The sequence below is a fragment of the Zingiber officinale genome, chromosome 9A (assembly GCF_018446385.1).
Source record: "Zingiber officinale cultivar Zhangliang chromosome 9A, Zo_v1.1, whole genome shotgun sequence".
NCBI lineage: Eukaryota > Viridiplantae > Streptophyta > Magnoliopsida > Zingiberales > Zingiberaceae > Zingiber > Zingiber officinale.
The window spans coordinates 19,335,125-19,352,799 of NC_056002.1; the positions used below are offsets into that span (position 1 = coordinate 19,335,125).

The 17,675-nt window shown below is 41.8% G+C and overlaps 1 protein-coding gene across 2 annotated transcripts; it reads right to left on the reverse strand.

The window, feature by feature from the left end:
- Positions 1 to 301: 301 nt before the first annotated feature.
- LOC122021582 (growth-regulating factor 5-like) lies at positions 302 to 16,538 on the reverse strand. Of its 2 annotated transcripts, XM_042579706.1 has the most exons (4): positions 16,110 to 16,538; positions 14,995 to 15,361; positions 684 to 1,147; positions 302 to 579 (listed from the first exon to the last, which is right to left on the reverse strand). In XM_042579706.1, exons 1-4 carry the CDS (start codon positions 16,291 to 16,293, stop codon positions 572 to 574), a joined length of 1,023 nt encoding a protein of 340 aa, XP_042435640.1. In that variant the 5' UTR covers positions 16,294 to 16,538; the 3' UTR covers positions 302 to 571. The 2 variants fall into 2 exon arrangements, with proteins under 2 accessions (XP_042435640.1, XP_042435638.1); XM_042579704.1 differs by having other exon boundaries at positions 302 to 1,147.
- Between the last annotated feature and the right edge of the window lie 1,137 nt (positions 16,539 to 17,675).

Here is a 17,675-nt window from a genome sequence, read left to right on the forward strand (position 1 = left end):
CAAGACCCAAAGGAACCAAATTAAAATGGAGAAACAACACTAGTATAAATTAGAGGAAGATCGACGAAGCATTATGTTTTGGAAATAACAAAGTTAGAGGAGGAATGCTTGATTGCCCAAGGAATCTTAGTAACTCAAGTGAAGACATGAGCAAAAGTGCATATAGACTGCCATCTCATCTCGAGCTCCCTGAGCCAGCATGAGATCAAGCACAAGATTCCAAAACACAAAGTCATGAAGCTATAAATCACACAGGGCACAGGGGAAGCTAATTATTACTGCAGGTCATACCTCAAGGGTTATAGGAAAGAAACAACGTCTGGAAGATACCTATAAGTTTGATTGTTCAGAAACAAGTTTGCAAGTCAAGATACAAAACTTCTTGCACCCAGTTTCTCGGAATACTAAGGCACAAGATAATAGCACAGACAATATAATCATTGTTGGATTTGTTGGATTACACTACTACAAAAACCACAGGCAATAGAAAAACCACAGACAATTGTTGGATTGAACAGATGTTCTTTGTAGATTCAGCAAAGGACTGGAAGTATTTGAGATTCCCTCCCTCTCAATCTTCTGCAGAAAAAAATATATATAGCATAAGGGATACGAGAGAGGAAAAAGAAGACTGACCTGTGAACTACTATGCAGTAGAAATATGGTTTGCGAATGAATCCCACCGTTTGGTGACCTGGAAGAGGTGCTGGTGAAGTCTGGTGAAGTCATTGGAATTGAAATGGAGAGCTGGGTCGTGGAAAATGAGGCCCGGTTTGATCTATTGTCGTCAAGGTTTCGCCAAGAATCTCTTGCCTTGGGCCATTCTTCGAAAAAGGGTCGAAGGGACTGAGTCTCATGTTTTGCTGGCTCTGTTAAACTGGATTCACTTCCAAATAAAGAATGATCCTGCTGGCACTGCTGTCCAGATAGCGAGGGGAGGGTAACCTGCCCATGATCTTGCAGTAACTGAAGTTGAGGATAAGCATTCCTCAAATTGAAAGAATCTTGCAATTTTGACTGAGGAAACGTGGATGACCATGTCGACATTAGGTGCCATGGGTTGTCAACTCCAAGGACCTTTCCGCTGCCAGAAGCTTCAGAAAAGAATCTGTGCTCATCCACATCAGCTCTAAGTCCAGAGAAGTACCTGCAGAATTGGGGCCATTATGCATCTCCATGAAATGAAAAAAAAAACATTTGCCATAAAAGGTTATGTAAGAAACGGTTAGAGTTAAGAAGATGAATGGGCACTCCTTCCCCTTCATCTTCTAACCTATTCATTTTCCTCTATTAATTGAGGAAGAGGAAGAGTCATCTTCCTCATATAAAATTACGTCCAAGGTCCAAGAAGAAGTGTGTGACAAGCTGTGTGCGAAGTCTATGCAAGGTCAAAGAGAAAGGGTTCGTCCCGTGTGTGTGATCTTGCAAGGTTCCTCTGTGTGCACAAAAGAGAGAGAAGGGGTTGTTGTGAAGGGGTTGTTGCGAAGAACATAAGTTTTGGTTCGTCATTATCATCGGATTGGGATTTGGTTTGTGAACCTTGAAGAGCTTTCGATTCGTTTGTGAACGTTCTTCTGACAACAAGTGAAGATCAGGATCTACTACGAGAGATTAGTGAGTTTTAAAGATTTCATATTTTTGTATTTCATGCTTTAGAATCAACATTGGTATCAGAGCAAACGTTGAATGCATGTAGATCACTATCTTTCTATTTGCTATATGATCATGTTGTCGTGAAAGCATAAGCTCTCTTATACTTGTAGATCATGTTACTATAAAAGGATCTGTGCAAGATATGCTAGTAGATCTGTTCGAATGGTATACACTTGTTCATCGCTGGAGGAATCGTTGACGGAGTTTGCTCTATTGAATTCTGCCATCGTCGGGACCTGGGCACAATCGCGATCTGCAGCCATCGCCGAACCCCGAGCGCAACAGATGATAACCACATAGTTTGTCTCCGTTTTTAGTCAATGGACGATTAAGAGGTCAATCCTCCGATTATGACCGACAGGCGAAGATCACGAACAAAAACTGAAGCATTAGATTTCATACCAAGCATTAAGTTTTGTGCATATGTTTCGACAAAGTTTTTTTTTGTAACCATTAAGTTTATTATTAATGCATTAAACTAAGGTTTATTAATGCATGAAAAAACCTTTTGAAACTCATGCATGTTGTAATTAATTAGAAAATGGTTTAATTAATTCACAATTCAATTAAATTGGAAATTAAATTTTATTTTTTAATATTTCAATTAATTGGAGACCTCGGTCTAGTTCAAACCATTGATTGATTTAATCAAACCAGTTTGGTCCAGTTAGATCGAGATCTGGTTTAAATCATTGGTTGGTTTAACTAGATCAGGTTAGTCCTTTTAGACCCCGATCTGATTCACGCCATTGGTTGGTTTAACCAGATCAGTTTGATTCAATCAAACCGCATTGAATCTGATTGGACTGGACAGCCATCATAGAATTTCTTCGGTCGGGGGCAACACCATCCGATCGGGAAGCAGCCCAACAATTAAGGAGGAGAGCTGGTCGGTTCACGCTCATTGGAGACCAACTCTACAAGAAGGCTTTCTCCCGTCCGCTGTTGAAATGTGTGAGCTCGGAATACGCGGCATACATCCTCCAAGAAGTGCATCAAGGATCGTGCGGAGGGCATCCGGGCGGACGATCGTTGGCTAAGAAGATACTGTTGGCCGGATACTTCTAGCCAACCTTGCAAGCAGACGCCGCTCGGACCTTCGCGACATGCCTTTCCTGCCAGAAGTATCATAACTTCTCCCACCGATCGGCGGAGGAAATGAAAGCAGCTACCGTATCTTGTCCGTTCGACCAGTGGGGAATGGATATTGTGGGTCCATTTCCTATGGCAACCGGTCAGCGGAAGTTTCTACTGGTAGCTGTCGACTATTTTTCCAAATGGGTGGAGGCCGAGCCACTGGCCAAGATCACCAAGCAGATGGTCAAGAAGTTTATCTGGCAGCACATAATTTGTCGTTTCGGCATCCCTCATCGGCTCGTATCTGATAACGGACGACAGTTTACGGGGAAGCAGCTTGAAGACTGGTGCAAAAGTTATGACATTGAACAACACTTCACTTCCGTGGCGTATCCACAAAGCAACGGCCAAGCGGAAGTAACCAAAAGAGAAATCCTTAGAATTCTTCGAGCCCGACTGGACCACATGGGAGGAAGCTGGGTGGACGAGCTATCAGGCGTCTTATGGGCCATCCGCACGACCCCAAAAGAAGGAACGGGCGTCACGCCTTTCCATCTGGTGTATGGCGGGGAAGCTGTCATTCCGGTCGAAGTCGGCGTCGAGTCCGTCCGGATCCAGAATTATGATGATGATAACGCCGAGCGGAGGAACATGGAGCTGGATTTGGTCGACGAAAAGCAAGCCAAGTCGTCCGTCCGGCTGATGGCGTACCGGCAAAGAATGAAGCAAAACTACAACCAGCGCGTAATCCCCAGAGCATTCCAGGTTGGCGACCTTGTCTGGAAGAAAATAAAGCCGGTCGGAGACGTTGGCAAGCTGGAGGCTCCTTGGGCGGGCCCCTTCAAAGTCATCGAGAAGCTCCGCTCGAGTGCTTATTATTTGGAAGATGAAGACGGATGGCGGCTAGATCGACCATGGAGCGCGAATCATCTCCAGCCGTACCGATCTGGGTAAGAGGTGCGCTGATGTAATTTTATATATGTTCTGGTCGCCTATATCCTTGTAATGCAGGAAGCAAAATGATATAAGATGACAAATATCTCTGCCCAACGGCAGTGTTAAGATTAGCCTTAAATGTCGTCGAGCTCCGACGTTAAAAATCGAGAGACGAGCCGGCGTCTATAAACTCTCCGAGCGGAAGACCGTCGAGCTCCGACGTTAAAAATCGAGAGACGAGCTGGCGTCTATAAACCCTCCGAGCGGAAGACCGTCGAGCTCCGACGTTAAAAATCGAGAGACGAGCCGGCGTCTATAAACCCTCCGAGCGGAAGACCGTCGAGCTCCGACGTTAAAAATCGAGAGACGAGCCGGCGTCTATAAACCATCCGAGCGGAAGACCGTCGAGCTCCGACGTTAAAAATCGAGAGTCGAGCCGGCGACTATAAACTCTCCGAGCGGCAGGCAATAAAGAGGTTAACTGGTGAACCGTTCCGTCGATCGGCCAAGTACCCAAAAGTACTTCGTCAACATCCAGAGAACAACCTCTCGTCGAAATATGATATATTAAGCCAAGCGGCCTAGCTACGCAAAATACTTCGTAAAAATTCCTTTCGAACACAAGAAAGGTGGCAGGAAAGGCGAATAATAAGGCCGAGCGGCCAGCATGCATATTGATCAATAAGTGAAAAAGCAAGCGGAAGGATAGCATTTAAAACCATAAGGCCGAGCGCCTGAATTACAAAGAAATGACCGTTTTTAGCCGAGCGGCTGAATTACATATAAACTCCTATTCTAGATAATCGTAAAGATCCTTCGGGATGTTGTCAAGGAGCGCCACTTGATCTGCGGCCGGGATGAGAGCCGAGTCGAGAAGAAGACCCTTGGACTTCAAATATGTTGTGGTGGCGGTCATAGCAAGGTCAAAGGCAGTGTACATCCGTTCGTAGACTTTCTCTGAAAATTCGACCGAACGGATGTAGTTTAGCCTCAGCATCGCGACTCGGTCAGGCTCAGCCTCTTGGTATTCTTTGAGAGCCGCCCGGGAAGCTTCGGCGGCTGCCTGATGTTCTTGCAAAGTGGCTTCGAGCTTCTTCACTTCGTCCGAGCGGGCTGCCTTCTCGCCGGTCAGCTGATCCATCAGCTCCTTTACTTTCAGCTCCAAGCCCCGAGCCTCTACATTCTTCTTCTCCAAATCGAAGATAGCCGTGTTCTTCCGCTCGGTTGCCAGGATTATGTTACGATCTAGAGATTTATTCACACGCTCGAGCTCGGCCAAAGTATGGGCCTGATCGGTCGTCTTCTTCCGCTCGGCCTCCAACAGATCTTGGGTCTTTTTTAGCTCCTTCTGAAGATCGGCATATGAAGGGCCTTGGGAAGGAGCGTCGCCCGAACTCCGTAGCCTTTTAAGCTCCTCATCCACCATAGCGAGCCGGTTGGAGACAGCAATCTCCTCCACCCATCTCTGACAAAAGAAAAATTATTAGTAGCCGATCGGAAAGAATGTGTAAACGACTTCAGAAAATGCACTTACCCCGGTGGCCTGCTGCATGTGGCTATTAGCCAAGTTGCTGAGTGGAATCATCGCCACCCGCGCCCGAGCGTCGGCCCACATTTCGGCTAAGGGGCCCTTCATCGTGATCATATGCTCGGGCGCTGTGGGTCGATCAGCCTCGGGCAGCAATTCTTCAGTCGGGAGGTGCAGTGAGACACGGACGGTGCGGCGCCGACCGGGCGTCGTCTGGGCGGAAGCCGGGGAAGGATCGGAGGCCGGCGTCGAAAACGGGGACAAGATGGTTGAGCGATGGACTGGATGGGGAGCAGGCGGAAGGGAGCTGATCGGAACGGCTTCAATTAGGTCCACGAACGCATCCAATTGGGAGGGAGTCCGATCGGACGAAATAGTCTCCATCGCTGGAGCCTTACCTCGCGAATCCGCTGTGGCCCGTTCGGGCGGTTGGACCGCGGACGTGGCCGATCGGAGGGGAGTCTCCACTCGGTGCCTTTTTTGTCGGAGAGGCCGCTCTCCTGCCTGAGCGGAGCCTTCCTCCCGGGCGGAAGGCTCTTGGCTAATAGTTGCTCCCACCGCCGGTTCCGGGAGAGAAGCCTGAGCGGCCGACTCCTCGTGAGTCCCGCTCTCCCCTTCATGGGAGCCGACCGGCTCAATGCCGAGTGTTTCCATCTCTTTGGCCGTCGCGGCTTCAAGCGCCGCCGCCTTCCTCTTCAAAATACTAGCCATCACCGACTCCATGACAATATTCGCTGCAAAGGAAAAAAGAAAAAATCAGTTAGCAAGCAAGGCAACTATACAAGTAAAATTCTTACCGAAACCGTTCGGGAGAGGTGTTCTGATCGGACTTAAGCCGAATATGTACATAACCCCTTCTGGAAGGAATTTGTTGATGTCAAAGCACAGACCGGCGAGCATGTTGGCGGCGTGGAGATACTCCGGCCCGGTCTTGAATCTCTTCAGCTCTGGTGAAGTTGGTGGTCCGATCTGCCACTTCGTAAGGAAGGGGGTCCGCTCGGAAAGGCGAATATAAAAGTAAAATTCTTTCTAATGCTTATTGGAAGAGGGTAGTTTGTTGAAGAAAACTAAACCAGGCCGAGCCTGGAACATGTAAGTGCCCGGCTCGGACTGTTTAGGGTAATAGAAATAATAGAAGACCTCCGGTCGGAGGGGAATGTTATGGATCTTGAATAAGACTACAACGTCGCATAAGAGGCGGAAGGTATTGGGGACTAGGCTTCCGAGCGGAAGCCGAAAAAGTTGCAAACTTCTACAAAGAAGGGATGGATCGGAAATCGCAGACCGGATGTAAACTGGTCGCGGAAAACACAAAAAGCTCCGCGCGGCGGTTTGTGTGGCCAAGCGGATTCTGTGGGTAGGATGATTTCAAGGTTGGAGGGGATGTCAAAACTATCTATCAGAATGTCGACGTCGCGCCGATCGAAGCGCGACTCCATAGTGGTATACCATGGGCCGAGGGCTTGGTCTTGTGGCTGGGAAGAGCTTGCCATTGTCCGAGCGGACGAAATCAAAAAAGACTAAAGAGGATAAAAGGAAGAAGATGGCAACGAAACAGTACCCCGAGGACGAAAACTTGGGAAAGAAATGCAAAGAAAACGCTAGAACCAAAGAGAGAAAGAAGAAGAACCTTACAACGAAGAGGAGGATCGAGGGAAGAGCACCGGAGATCGCCGAAAACAGAAATACAAGATCACCGGAAAGCTGGAACGCGAGAAGGAACAATCGGGAGGCACTCGACGGCAGAAGTGAGGCGAAGGGAAGAAAACGAAGCTTTTATAGGGTGGAGCCCGAGCGACCTCCACCGTCGGATCCAGGTCGCGAGAATCGGAGCACGCATCGCGTCGTTTATTTCGAACCATCTCGATCCCATCAGAACACCACGCCGCCGCCGTACAATGACGGCAGCACCGCCACGTGGCATTCAGCCACTGGAACGCATTTAATGAGCGCGTACTCGACCTTAATGATGGAGATTGGCGGAAACTTCGAAGAGATGCTGAGCAATGTTGGCGTTGACTGGCGTTTTGGCTGCCCCTTGTTTCCGAGCGGATGGTAGTTGCAGTACGCCGCTCGGCCCAACTGATGGTCCAGTCAGTCGGACTAATCGCCTCCTTCGACTAGACTTGAAGGGGAGGCAAGTGATCCGGCGGTAAGAACAGGGACCCCCTCTGGGGGAAGTCATCGCCACGTGGAAGTCAAAGGGTCAACGGCCGACCGGATAAGGGGAGACCGGTCGGCCGGACTGGGTCTCAGCGGAATCAGAAACAACCCGACGGGGAGTCGGGTCTCCGACGCTCAGGGGAACAAGGTTGTCGGACCGATCGGGTAGCCCGCTCGGCCGAAGACATAAAATAGCAACTGTTAACAGTCCACAGAGCACACGACCGAGAATATTCCGAGCGGATCAGCACATACAACCGGCCGGACGTGCGGGAACATGCCGACCGGACGGACGCTCGACATGGGGTAAAAGGAGAAAAAGACAAGGGAACATCTTCTGACAGCGGGGCATGTCCGACGATTAGGCCATACGCAGGATCTTATGACAGAGGGTTCCGTTGTCCCATCAGAGACGTGCTCGGACTGTAGCAGTATGGTGTCAGGTAAGCTCTTCTGACAAGCCCATGCTGAGGTAGGGGCTGAGGACAAGTATTCGTCTCGGTATGTGTGCGTGAGCCTCTTCGCGGCCCTATATAAAGGGCCTCACACTTCACCGGAGGTACGCATTCTCCGATATTGAGAGTCACTTCTTTGTTGTCCACTTGCCTGACTTGAGCGTCGGAGGGTCGTCGACGGGAACCCCTTCCCGGCCCGACTTCCTTGCAGGTTCGCCGGAGGTCCGTACGACCGGTCGAAGATCTACGTCAGCAATTCGGAGAGCGCCACGTGCCCAGCGTCCGTTGATTCAGCGTTCGGACAGGATCAATAGTATTGATCAATGTTGGTTAGATTGGATTATATAAATGATGAGTGGAAACGTAGTTATCACTTGATTTTGTAAACCAACTCAAATTAATATTGAATCAACCATAAATTATATACATATGAAATACACTGAAATACTAGATAATGTGTTTATTTATATTAGATCATGGCAAATATGAACATCATAGCTAAACTCAATAACAGAAAGAAATTATATGGGAATAACTACAAAATCTAACACCTTAAGATACAATATGATTTTAGGAAAAAGAAGTTCTAGAGGTTGTAAATCAATTCAAGGAAGAACCTGTTGATGGTTCTACAGTACAGCACAGTACAAACATGACATGGATGGCCACTGCTAAGGGAATATTGATTAGTTCAATGGTAGACGATCTAGTATTTGAGTACGAGTCATTACCATTTGCTCATGCAGTCTGTGTTGCCCTTAGAGATAAGTATAGTGGAGTAAGTTTAAGCGAGCTTCGTCAGATGACAATAAAATTTGACAGCTATAAAAAGTGCCCGAATGTTACCATGACCCAATATTTGAGGGAAATGGCAAATATAATTTGGGAGCTAAAAATTGCTTGTTATGAGTTGACTGATGAACAACAAGTTCAAACAGTTATCTATTTCTTTCCTAATTCTTGGGAAATAATGAAACAGAATATGACTCATAATGAAAGTATCAAGACTTTCAATGATGTCTCACGTCATGTAGAACCGGAGGCAGAGAGAATAGAATTGGCAAGGATTTCTAGTGTAGCTTTTGTAGCTAAAAGTTCTGATTCCAAGAATAAGAAAAAATGGTTTAAGAGAGGAAAAGGAAAGGGAAAAGAAGCTGGTGCTACTGCTGGGCAAGGCTCAATTAAGAAGAAAGAAAAGAAGTATGACATAAACCTAAAAGCAAGCTGACTTGCTATAACTGTGGTGAGAAGGGTCAATTTGCTCGAGAATGTATTAAGCCAAAAAAGGTAGATTCATGTTTATCTTCTTTCCATGAGCATTATGTTGCTAGTTCAGTGTTGTTTGCTGATTCTTGTCCTTTGTGGATTATAGATTCAGGAGCAACGAATCATGTAGCTCGTGATAGAGCTACATACGTGGAGTACCGTCAGGTACCAGCTGACAACAAATGGATATATATGGGAAAGAATGCAAGGATTGAAGTCAAAGGAGTTGACATTTGCAAACTCAACCTACGTGGTGGGCATACTTTGTTTCTGTATGATGTCATGTATGCTCTGAAATTCGACGGAATCTAATTTCCGTTAATACTCTTCTTTATTTAGGTTATTGTATAAACTTTTACAGTCATTGTGTGGAACTAAGAATTAACTTTGTGTTAATAGGATATGGTTATGTAACAAATGATTTCATGGTTATTGATATAGAACCAAATATTGTTCTTACTAGTGATGCCGATATTAATGATAAAATTTGGTATATTAGACTAGAACATATAGGACAAGAACGAATGAATAGATTAGCTAAAGAGAGTGCACTCATGCTAAAGTTAATTTGTCTATATGTGAGCATTGTCTTGCTGAAAGAGCAACTAAGAAACCATTTGGTAAGACTATTAAAGCTAAATCACCATTCCAATTAATTCATTTAGATATTTGTGGCCCAATGAATGTGAATGCCAGAAATGAAAATTCTTATTTCATTATATTTATTGATGACTTCACACGTTTTGGTCATGCGTATTTGATTTCTCACAAATCTGAAGCATTAGATTGTTTCAATCGTTACTTGAACAAAGTTGAGAATCAATTAGGACATAAGGTTAAAACCTTGCGCACTAACCATAGAGATAATATTTGTCTGATCAGTTCAAGACAATATGTAATGAGAAAAGGATTATTAAACTCCATAGTAAAATGGGGTTGCTGAAAAAAGAAATCAAACTCTTCTAAATATGGTTAGGTCTATGATGGCTCAAGCTAATTTGTCTATTTCCTATTGGGGAGATGCGTTATTAGCTGCAACCTATATGCTTAACCGAGTGTCTTCTAAATTTGTTCCATCTACTCCATATGAACGTTGGACAAGCAGAAAACCAGATTTAAGTAATCTGAGTCATTGGGGGTCAGCTGCCTATGTTCATGATAAGACTCACAAATATGAAAAATTAGGAGTCAGAGATAAGAAATGTATCTATATAAGGTATTCTGCATTAGTGAGCAACAAAATAGAATCATCTCTGAAATAAAGTCAAGAGATGCTACTTTTTTTTTGAAATTAAGTTCCCAACAAGACGTGAAGTTGATAAGACGATTCCTTTTATTTAAAATAGAGGAAGAGGACAATGTTCTTTTATCAACAAATCAATAATCAATAGAGATGTCTAAATTTAATCAGCCTAGTGGGAGTAATTTGAAGTCATAATTTAACTTCTCAATAACCTAACTTACGAAGAAGCGTTCATAATATTAAAACTCAAAAATAGTTTGATGTTAAGAATGAGGCATTAATAACACTCTCAGCTGACGACGATGAACCTCAAACGGTTGAGGAAGCATTAAAATGCTCAATTAGAGAAAAAATAGAAAGTTGCAATAGATGAGAAAATGAAGTCAATGACAAAAGAATCAAATTTGGGATTTAGTCGATCTTCCTATGAGCCGAAGAGCTATTAAGAATAAGTAGATTCTCAAAATTAAAAGGAAAGCGGATAGATCAATTAATCGATACAAATCTCGACTAGTTGCAAAATAATATATCCGGAGGATATTATTTTTGAAGAGAAGCTGAGTATATCTTAGGAGAGAAGATCATGAAAGATCAATCAAAAAGACTTTCAGGTTTGTCTCAAGAGGCTTATATCACTAAGATACAACACTTCAATATGTCGGATTACAACATTGTATCCTAAGACTCCTGAAGAAATAGCCGAAATGAAGGAAAATCATATGCCAAAGTAATTGGTAGTTTAATGTACATTATGTTGTGTACTCACCCTGATATAAGCTATATTGTTGGCTTAGTTAGTCATTTCCAGTCAACACTGGAAAGCGATGAAGAGGATATTCAGATATCTCAAAAGGGATAACAGATTGTCGTATCTGTTTTCAAGGATCTAAGATGAGCCTGAAAGACTATACAGATGCAAATTGGACGGGAGACCTTGATGACAAAAAATCCACATCTAACTTCTAGCTAAATGGTGGCATTATCTCATGGAATATCAAGAAGCGCTTATGTAGTTTTGTTGACAATGAAAGTTGTGTGACTTGGTTTATGTAACCTTGTCAACAATAGAAGCTATATAGCTGGACTTGTGTAAACTTGTCGACAATAGAAGCTGTGTAGCTTACGTAACGGATGTGCAAGAAGTTGCTTTGTTGAGAAGGTTCATGAAGTATTTAAAGATTGCTAAGGATAGTGGGAGTCCTGTTATAGTGTATTGTGACAATCAAGTTGCTATAGTTTTTTCAAAAGATCTCAAATATCATAGCAAAGGCAAGTATAAAAATTAAGTATAATTTTGTAAGGGATATTGTTGACAAGGAAAAGATAGTTCTTGAGGACATCCTTACATGTAATATGTTTGCAGATCCTTTTACTAAACCATTGACTAAAGAGTCATTTCAAGGATATAAAAAATCTTTGTGACTTCGTAAAATATAACACGTTGTAAAATATCATGATATATTCAGTGTATATGTTGTTACATTTTGGATTGAAGTCTCGATGAGCATATTGACAGGTTGAGATTAGTCCACGCATATGGACCATCATCTCTATTTGTTAAGTATAAATAAAGGTAAAACTGTTACTTATGGGATAGCTTATGTAGCGGTGAATAGAGACATACCCATAAGTTAAAGTCGCCTTGATAATGGTGTCAAGATGAAACCATATATGTACTGATTGGAGTAAATGAACTCTGAATCTACTTAAAGCTAGATTGAAATTCATATGTTGAATTCAGGATTACACATTAAGTATGTCTAGATCGAAATATGTACGATGTTAAATTTTGAGAAAAACATGTACTCTTTTTAGTAAAGAGAAAAATATCGTAGCATGTGATTCATACTACGTGTCCTATAGTGACAATAGGGTAGTAAAAGAATGGATTCTTGCTTCTCTACTATGTGAAACCCTTGAGATTATAAGTTAATATCAATCTTACCCTAAGTGACTATTTAGCTGTCTACTTAATGTTCTGTCAGTGCATGCTATTTTGGCATGTTTCCTATTGGCTGAGTGATTCGGTCTATGGAGCATAACTAGGACAACGACTGATTAGAATGAATATATTCTAGCTAAAAAGAAAGATTAAATAGATTTACATCTTTTGATGTTATTCACTGGTCAACCCATTTCTATTATGTATAGAAATAATTGTGAATATTTAAATATAGAACATGCTCTTGACATAATAGTCATTCTGAGAGATTGGAGATATTTATATTGATGTAAATGAACATAATTTAATCTGGGATAAAGACAAGTTATTGATGTATCTGATTTGTTCTATAGAGCAGTTATGTAAGGTGTAATAATCTTCTTAGCAATAATTACTGTGTTTGATGTCACACGAACCATTTTCCCTAAAGTATGAATTGAATGTTCTTACATGGTCTTTGTGACTAGATGACCCTTTGGGATTGACTTAGACGAGTGGGAGATGTTAGAGTTAAGAAGATGAAAGGGCACCCTACCCCTTCATCTTCTAACTCATTCATTTTCCTCCATTAATAGAGGAAGAGGAAGAGTCATCTTCCTCATATAAAATTACGTCCAAGGTCCAAGAAGAAGTGTGTGCCAAGCCATGCGCGAAGTCTATGCAAGGTCAAAGAGAAAGGGTTCATCCTGTGTGTGTGATCTCTGTGCAAGGTTTGTCTGTGTGCACAAAAGAGAGAGAAGGGGTTGCTGCGAAGAACATAAATTTTGGTTTGTCCATTACCATCCAGTTGGGATTTGGTTTGTGTACCTTGAAGAGTTTTTCGATTCGTTTGTGAACGCTCTTCCGACAACAAGCGAAAATCAAGATCTACTATGGGAGATCACTGTGAAACCCACATATTTCATATTTCTGTATTTCATGCTTTAGAATCAACAGAAACAACTATTTCTTTTAAAGCTTCAGAAACACAAGTTTCTATTATGGCTGTTTAAAAATCTAACAGCTTGAAACTCATGGATCACCAGATGCATTCCTCTTATTTCAATTTTGATGCACTGCATCTGAACTATAATTGTTGTTTCAGGCAACTTCTAAGACATCAGAATGCAACCTCACACGTGCTTATTTTCACTGTTGCATTTCAAGCAAGTTCTAAAGCATATCAGAACGCAATCACACACATGCTTATTTTCACTGTTGCCTTTCAACGTGTTGAAGGTCATAGATACTATTGCTCCATTGTATATCATCACAAAAGGGTTGAGATCATTTCTTAAACAACCAAAATGGGAGCTACCACAATACCAACATATCTCAAATTTCTAGAGCTCAAAGTGCTTGAAGCTCTTCAAATAAATACATTAAAAAAAAAAAAAGATTCTTCAAAGGTATCCATTTCATAATTCTTGTGAGAATTCTCTTAAGTTACTAAGTCCAATAGTGAACCTAATATGGTTTTATCCTATTTTCGCTATATATAACTCTTAGCACAATCAATTTAATCCACAGATGAGCACAACATGGATCTAACAAGTTCTAGTTGTCCTTGCAATCGCAAGAAAAAGAAAAATTTAATTACAAGTTTAGGTTATTTTGGTCCAATCATTCGACTATTTGAAAATTTGAGAAGTCAAATATGTAGCTCTTGCATTATATTTAATATGAGTTAAGCATCATGAGTTAATAGGTAGGCTTGACAAATTAATAGATTAGTTTCTAGTTTATACAAGTATGGAAGATTGATATCTATCAGATCAGCATAGACTTAACCTTAAGTATTGTGAGGTGTTGCAAAGCTATCACTGGGTCACGCATGCTGCCAATTAGGATTTTGGAATATGAATTGGACTTCAACTCTTAACAAGGGCATCAAGCCTTGAATAGGGGAGATAGTACTCACGAGCATAGTTTACATGGTGAGTTGTGGACTACTAAAGGGAGTTTATGAACCCAGAAAAGTTAGCTACTATTAATTTTGACTTAATAAACATTTTAGGTTAGTGATTATCGTAACAAATTAATAGGTATTTTTATCATCTATGAAAATCATGACAAATGATGTCTAAGCCAACTAAATCCAACGCACGGTCAGGTGTAAGAAATAGTTGCCTATGTGAAAGAGAGTTTGTCATTGGGCATCACATGCAGGCAATGAGGGAGGAGCCATGAGTTGAAATTCATGGTCTTGATGGAATAAATTTTAAGCGGGAAAGATTGTAACATTGTAGTTTAGCCTCACACAGCGAGCTGTGGATAAATAAATGAGATTTTTACAAACTTAGAAAAGAACTAATCTAACATGGATTAGAAAATTAGCCTATTAATTTGACAAGCCCAGCAACTAGTTCAAAATAGCTAATTGAAGTTATTAGTAGTTCATTCATCTATGCTTATGAGATTGCTTTATTAGCCCATGATTCACCAAGGTTTTTCTCCCCATTGTATACATACTATCCAAAATGGTTATAAATGATAGGTACTTCTCTAAATTCATTGGCAAAGTTGTCTATAAGTATAAGTGGAATCTCTTGATGTATAAAATCTATCGGAGTAAGAAAAATTAACTTGTGCTGCAAATGAACTCAAGGTAAACCAACCAGCTGAGCTTAATTGATTCTGCCGATTTCACTAGCACAGGCCAATCCAAATATTATAGAAACCATAAATTAACCAAATGCCCTCATAGCGTAAAGGAACATATCCATTTCTTAATGGACAAGTAGTAATATACCTATTGCTCAGGGTGTAGGTGTCCACGGGCAGCTGAGATGAGCCGGTGACATTGATGCATGGAATATGAGTACTTGGTCCAGCAGTTGAATGTATAGTAATGTTCTTGAAGTTCTCAGCACCGCTCCCACTGGTATTGTCACTGGCAGGAGAAAAGGATGCCAAGGTTGACGAAGTATTCTTAGTTGGCGAGACAGTTTGTGATTCCACAGGCTTTCTTGAACGATTGCGGCCACGGTGCATGTGGCGCTCACAATACTTTGAACCAGGATATGCATCCTTTGAGCAGCGCCACTTTTTGCCATCAGTCCGACGACATCGCCCTGGTTCCGGGTCTGGTCTCTTTCCATAGTAGGAATAGTAACTCACTAAGTTCAAGAGAAAATATAACTTTATAGCATGAGTTGTATATATAACAGAAGAGACAATAACACAAGAGAGTTAAATACAGCTCGATCAGTAGACCCAGTAGTTTAATATTGATCAAAATATCCATGTAATTACTAACGAACAGGAGACTTATCAAATTCTCTAAAGAACATTTGGCAAACATCCTTTTGAGAAAGTATAAGGATCTGCAAGCTGTTTACAGTGGCTAACGATACTTCCCAAATCAAAGGGACAAAAAAAAGAGTAAGAATCCTAGAAACAATAGTAAAAAAACCAAAATAACCGAAGAGGATGAAAATATTTGACATTCAACACAAATAATGAGAGGGCATAATGTGCATGCAACCCTATAAGTTACAAAGACCAGAGTTCCTGGATAACATATTGATGGAACAGAAAACCTCAGCTAAATACTATTTCACCAACAGGATAAATGATAGAAAAAAATCCTAGCCTTTTCTAACTTGACTGGAAAATTGAAATACAAAGTATAAGGAACAGTAATATATATAGCAAAAATTAGAATTTCAATCTCCGAAAAAAAATCAATGAAACCATAAAACTACATTAAAATGCCGACAAAAAGGGCTACATGAGGCATAAGTCAAACATGAAGAATATCTAATAACAATAAACTATCGATTGAATCTAGACCTCAAACATCAAAAGTAACATAGCGAATTCAAAGGAAAACTTGAAGACGAGAACTTGGCCATGATCTCTTACTCGAAGGGTGATAATATCGTCCGGTCAAGGCCTCGAAGCTTCTCCGAATGGGAACGATGAGCTCCGGCGGCACGGGCACGCCTGCTATCAGATACTTCAAGATCAGCACCTGATGCTCCATCTCTTGCCACTGAGCATCCGTGAAAGTACGACGGCCCCCTAGCGCCGCTTCGAAGCTGCTCATGATGCCGCGAGCACAGCGCAGGCTCAAAGGGAGGCGACAGGAAGCGGATCGATTAGAGAAGGGGGTAAAAAATAGAAGAAGACGCCCAGAGATCAGTCAGGAGAGGCGGTTGAGCCACCCACCGGCGACGAGGGTGACTTATAAAGCTTCTCCATCTGGGGTGGAAAAACAGAATGAAAGGGGCGGTGGCGAGAGAGAGACAGTGGAGTGTACGATAGACGAACAAAGAGTGTTCGCCGCTCTTCCGCGACAAGGGTGTAGTTTCAAACTAATGAACTACAATGGTGCAAATGAGTATTACTTTCTAATTTGGGCTTTAGGGCTCAAGGGCCCAAACTAGCAATTTCATTGGGATTCAGAGTTCTCGGCCCAAATTTAAAGCTATTTTACCGAGCTAGGGGGTTAGGTGGCGTATTGGCATTCCCTATGGACTGACACCGTATTTAGGAAAGGGATCCTTTATCCGTAAAATGCTGAATCATCATCTGATCCCGTATTTATATTAGTGGGAGATAATGATCCCCATCTATTTAATATAGGGGTATTATTTCTCACCAATCCACCTTTTTTATTCAAGAACAGATTAAAAAAAAAATGGTCCAGAGGATCTCATTCCCCATATTTATACATGATGTTACTGTAATAGGTCATAAATCATGAATCTATTCTCAATATGTATGAAACGCAACGCGAGTCACCTGACCCTATGCAAAAGGCTTTTATGTTGGATGAAGTCTCTATAATTTATCTCTCTTCTAAATCGTATAAGATAGTCCTAGAAAGATCTTCGAGTGAGGATTATCTAATTTTATTATAATTTCTTTTTTGAGGTGGGTCAATTTCTTAAGTTCTCTACTCTGAACTCCCAAAGTTCTCCCCTCAAAGCACCAAACTCCTATAACTCTCTACTTAGGGCACCCCAAGCTTTCCTTTTAGAGTTCAATAAGTAGGGCTATAAACAAGTCGAGCCGAACTGAGATTTGGGATATTCAAGTTTGTTTGATAAGGTAATCAATCTGAGCCGAGCCGAGCTTAAAATGAACCAAGTTTTTGAAATGAGTGTTCAAGTTTGACTTGGTTTATTTTTTATGAGCTTGAGCTTGTTTTAAGCTTGGCTTGAGCTTGGTACGTTTAGATGTTATCAAGCTCTCAATTCAAACTTGGCTTGAGCTTGGTTCGAGCTTGACTTGAGTCTGGCTCGAGTTTGGTTCGAGCTTGGTTCATTTAGATGTTATCAAGCTTTTAATTCAAGCTTGTTTGATTGTTTGAAACTTTTAGTTATTTGATTGGTTATTGAGCTTGATAATTTAAATTTATTTATTTATTTATTTTATTATTTATTTAGCATATTTAAAAGAGTTTTATTAATGAATATGGTTCGT

Bases quoted from the DNA above. Each gene is read 5' to 3' on its own strand.
- LOC122021582 (XM_042579704.1), bottom strand. From the start codon at position 16,293: ATGAGCAGCTTCGAAGCGGCGCTAGGGGGCCGTCGTACTTTCACGGAT. The intron at 15,362-16,109 runs GTAAGAGATCAT...TCTTGAACTTAG, and splicing joins ACGATATTATCACCCTTCGA to TGAGTTACTATTCCTACTAT. The intron at 1,148-14,994 runs GTATATTACTAC...CCAATTCTGCAG, and splicing joins ACCTACACCCTGAGCAATAG to GTACTTCTCTGGACTTAGAG.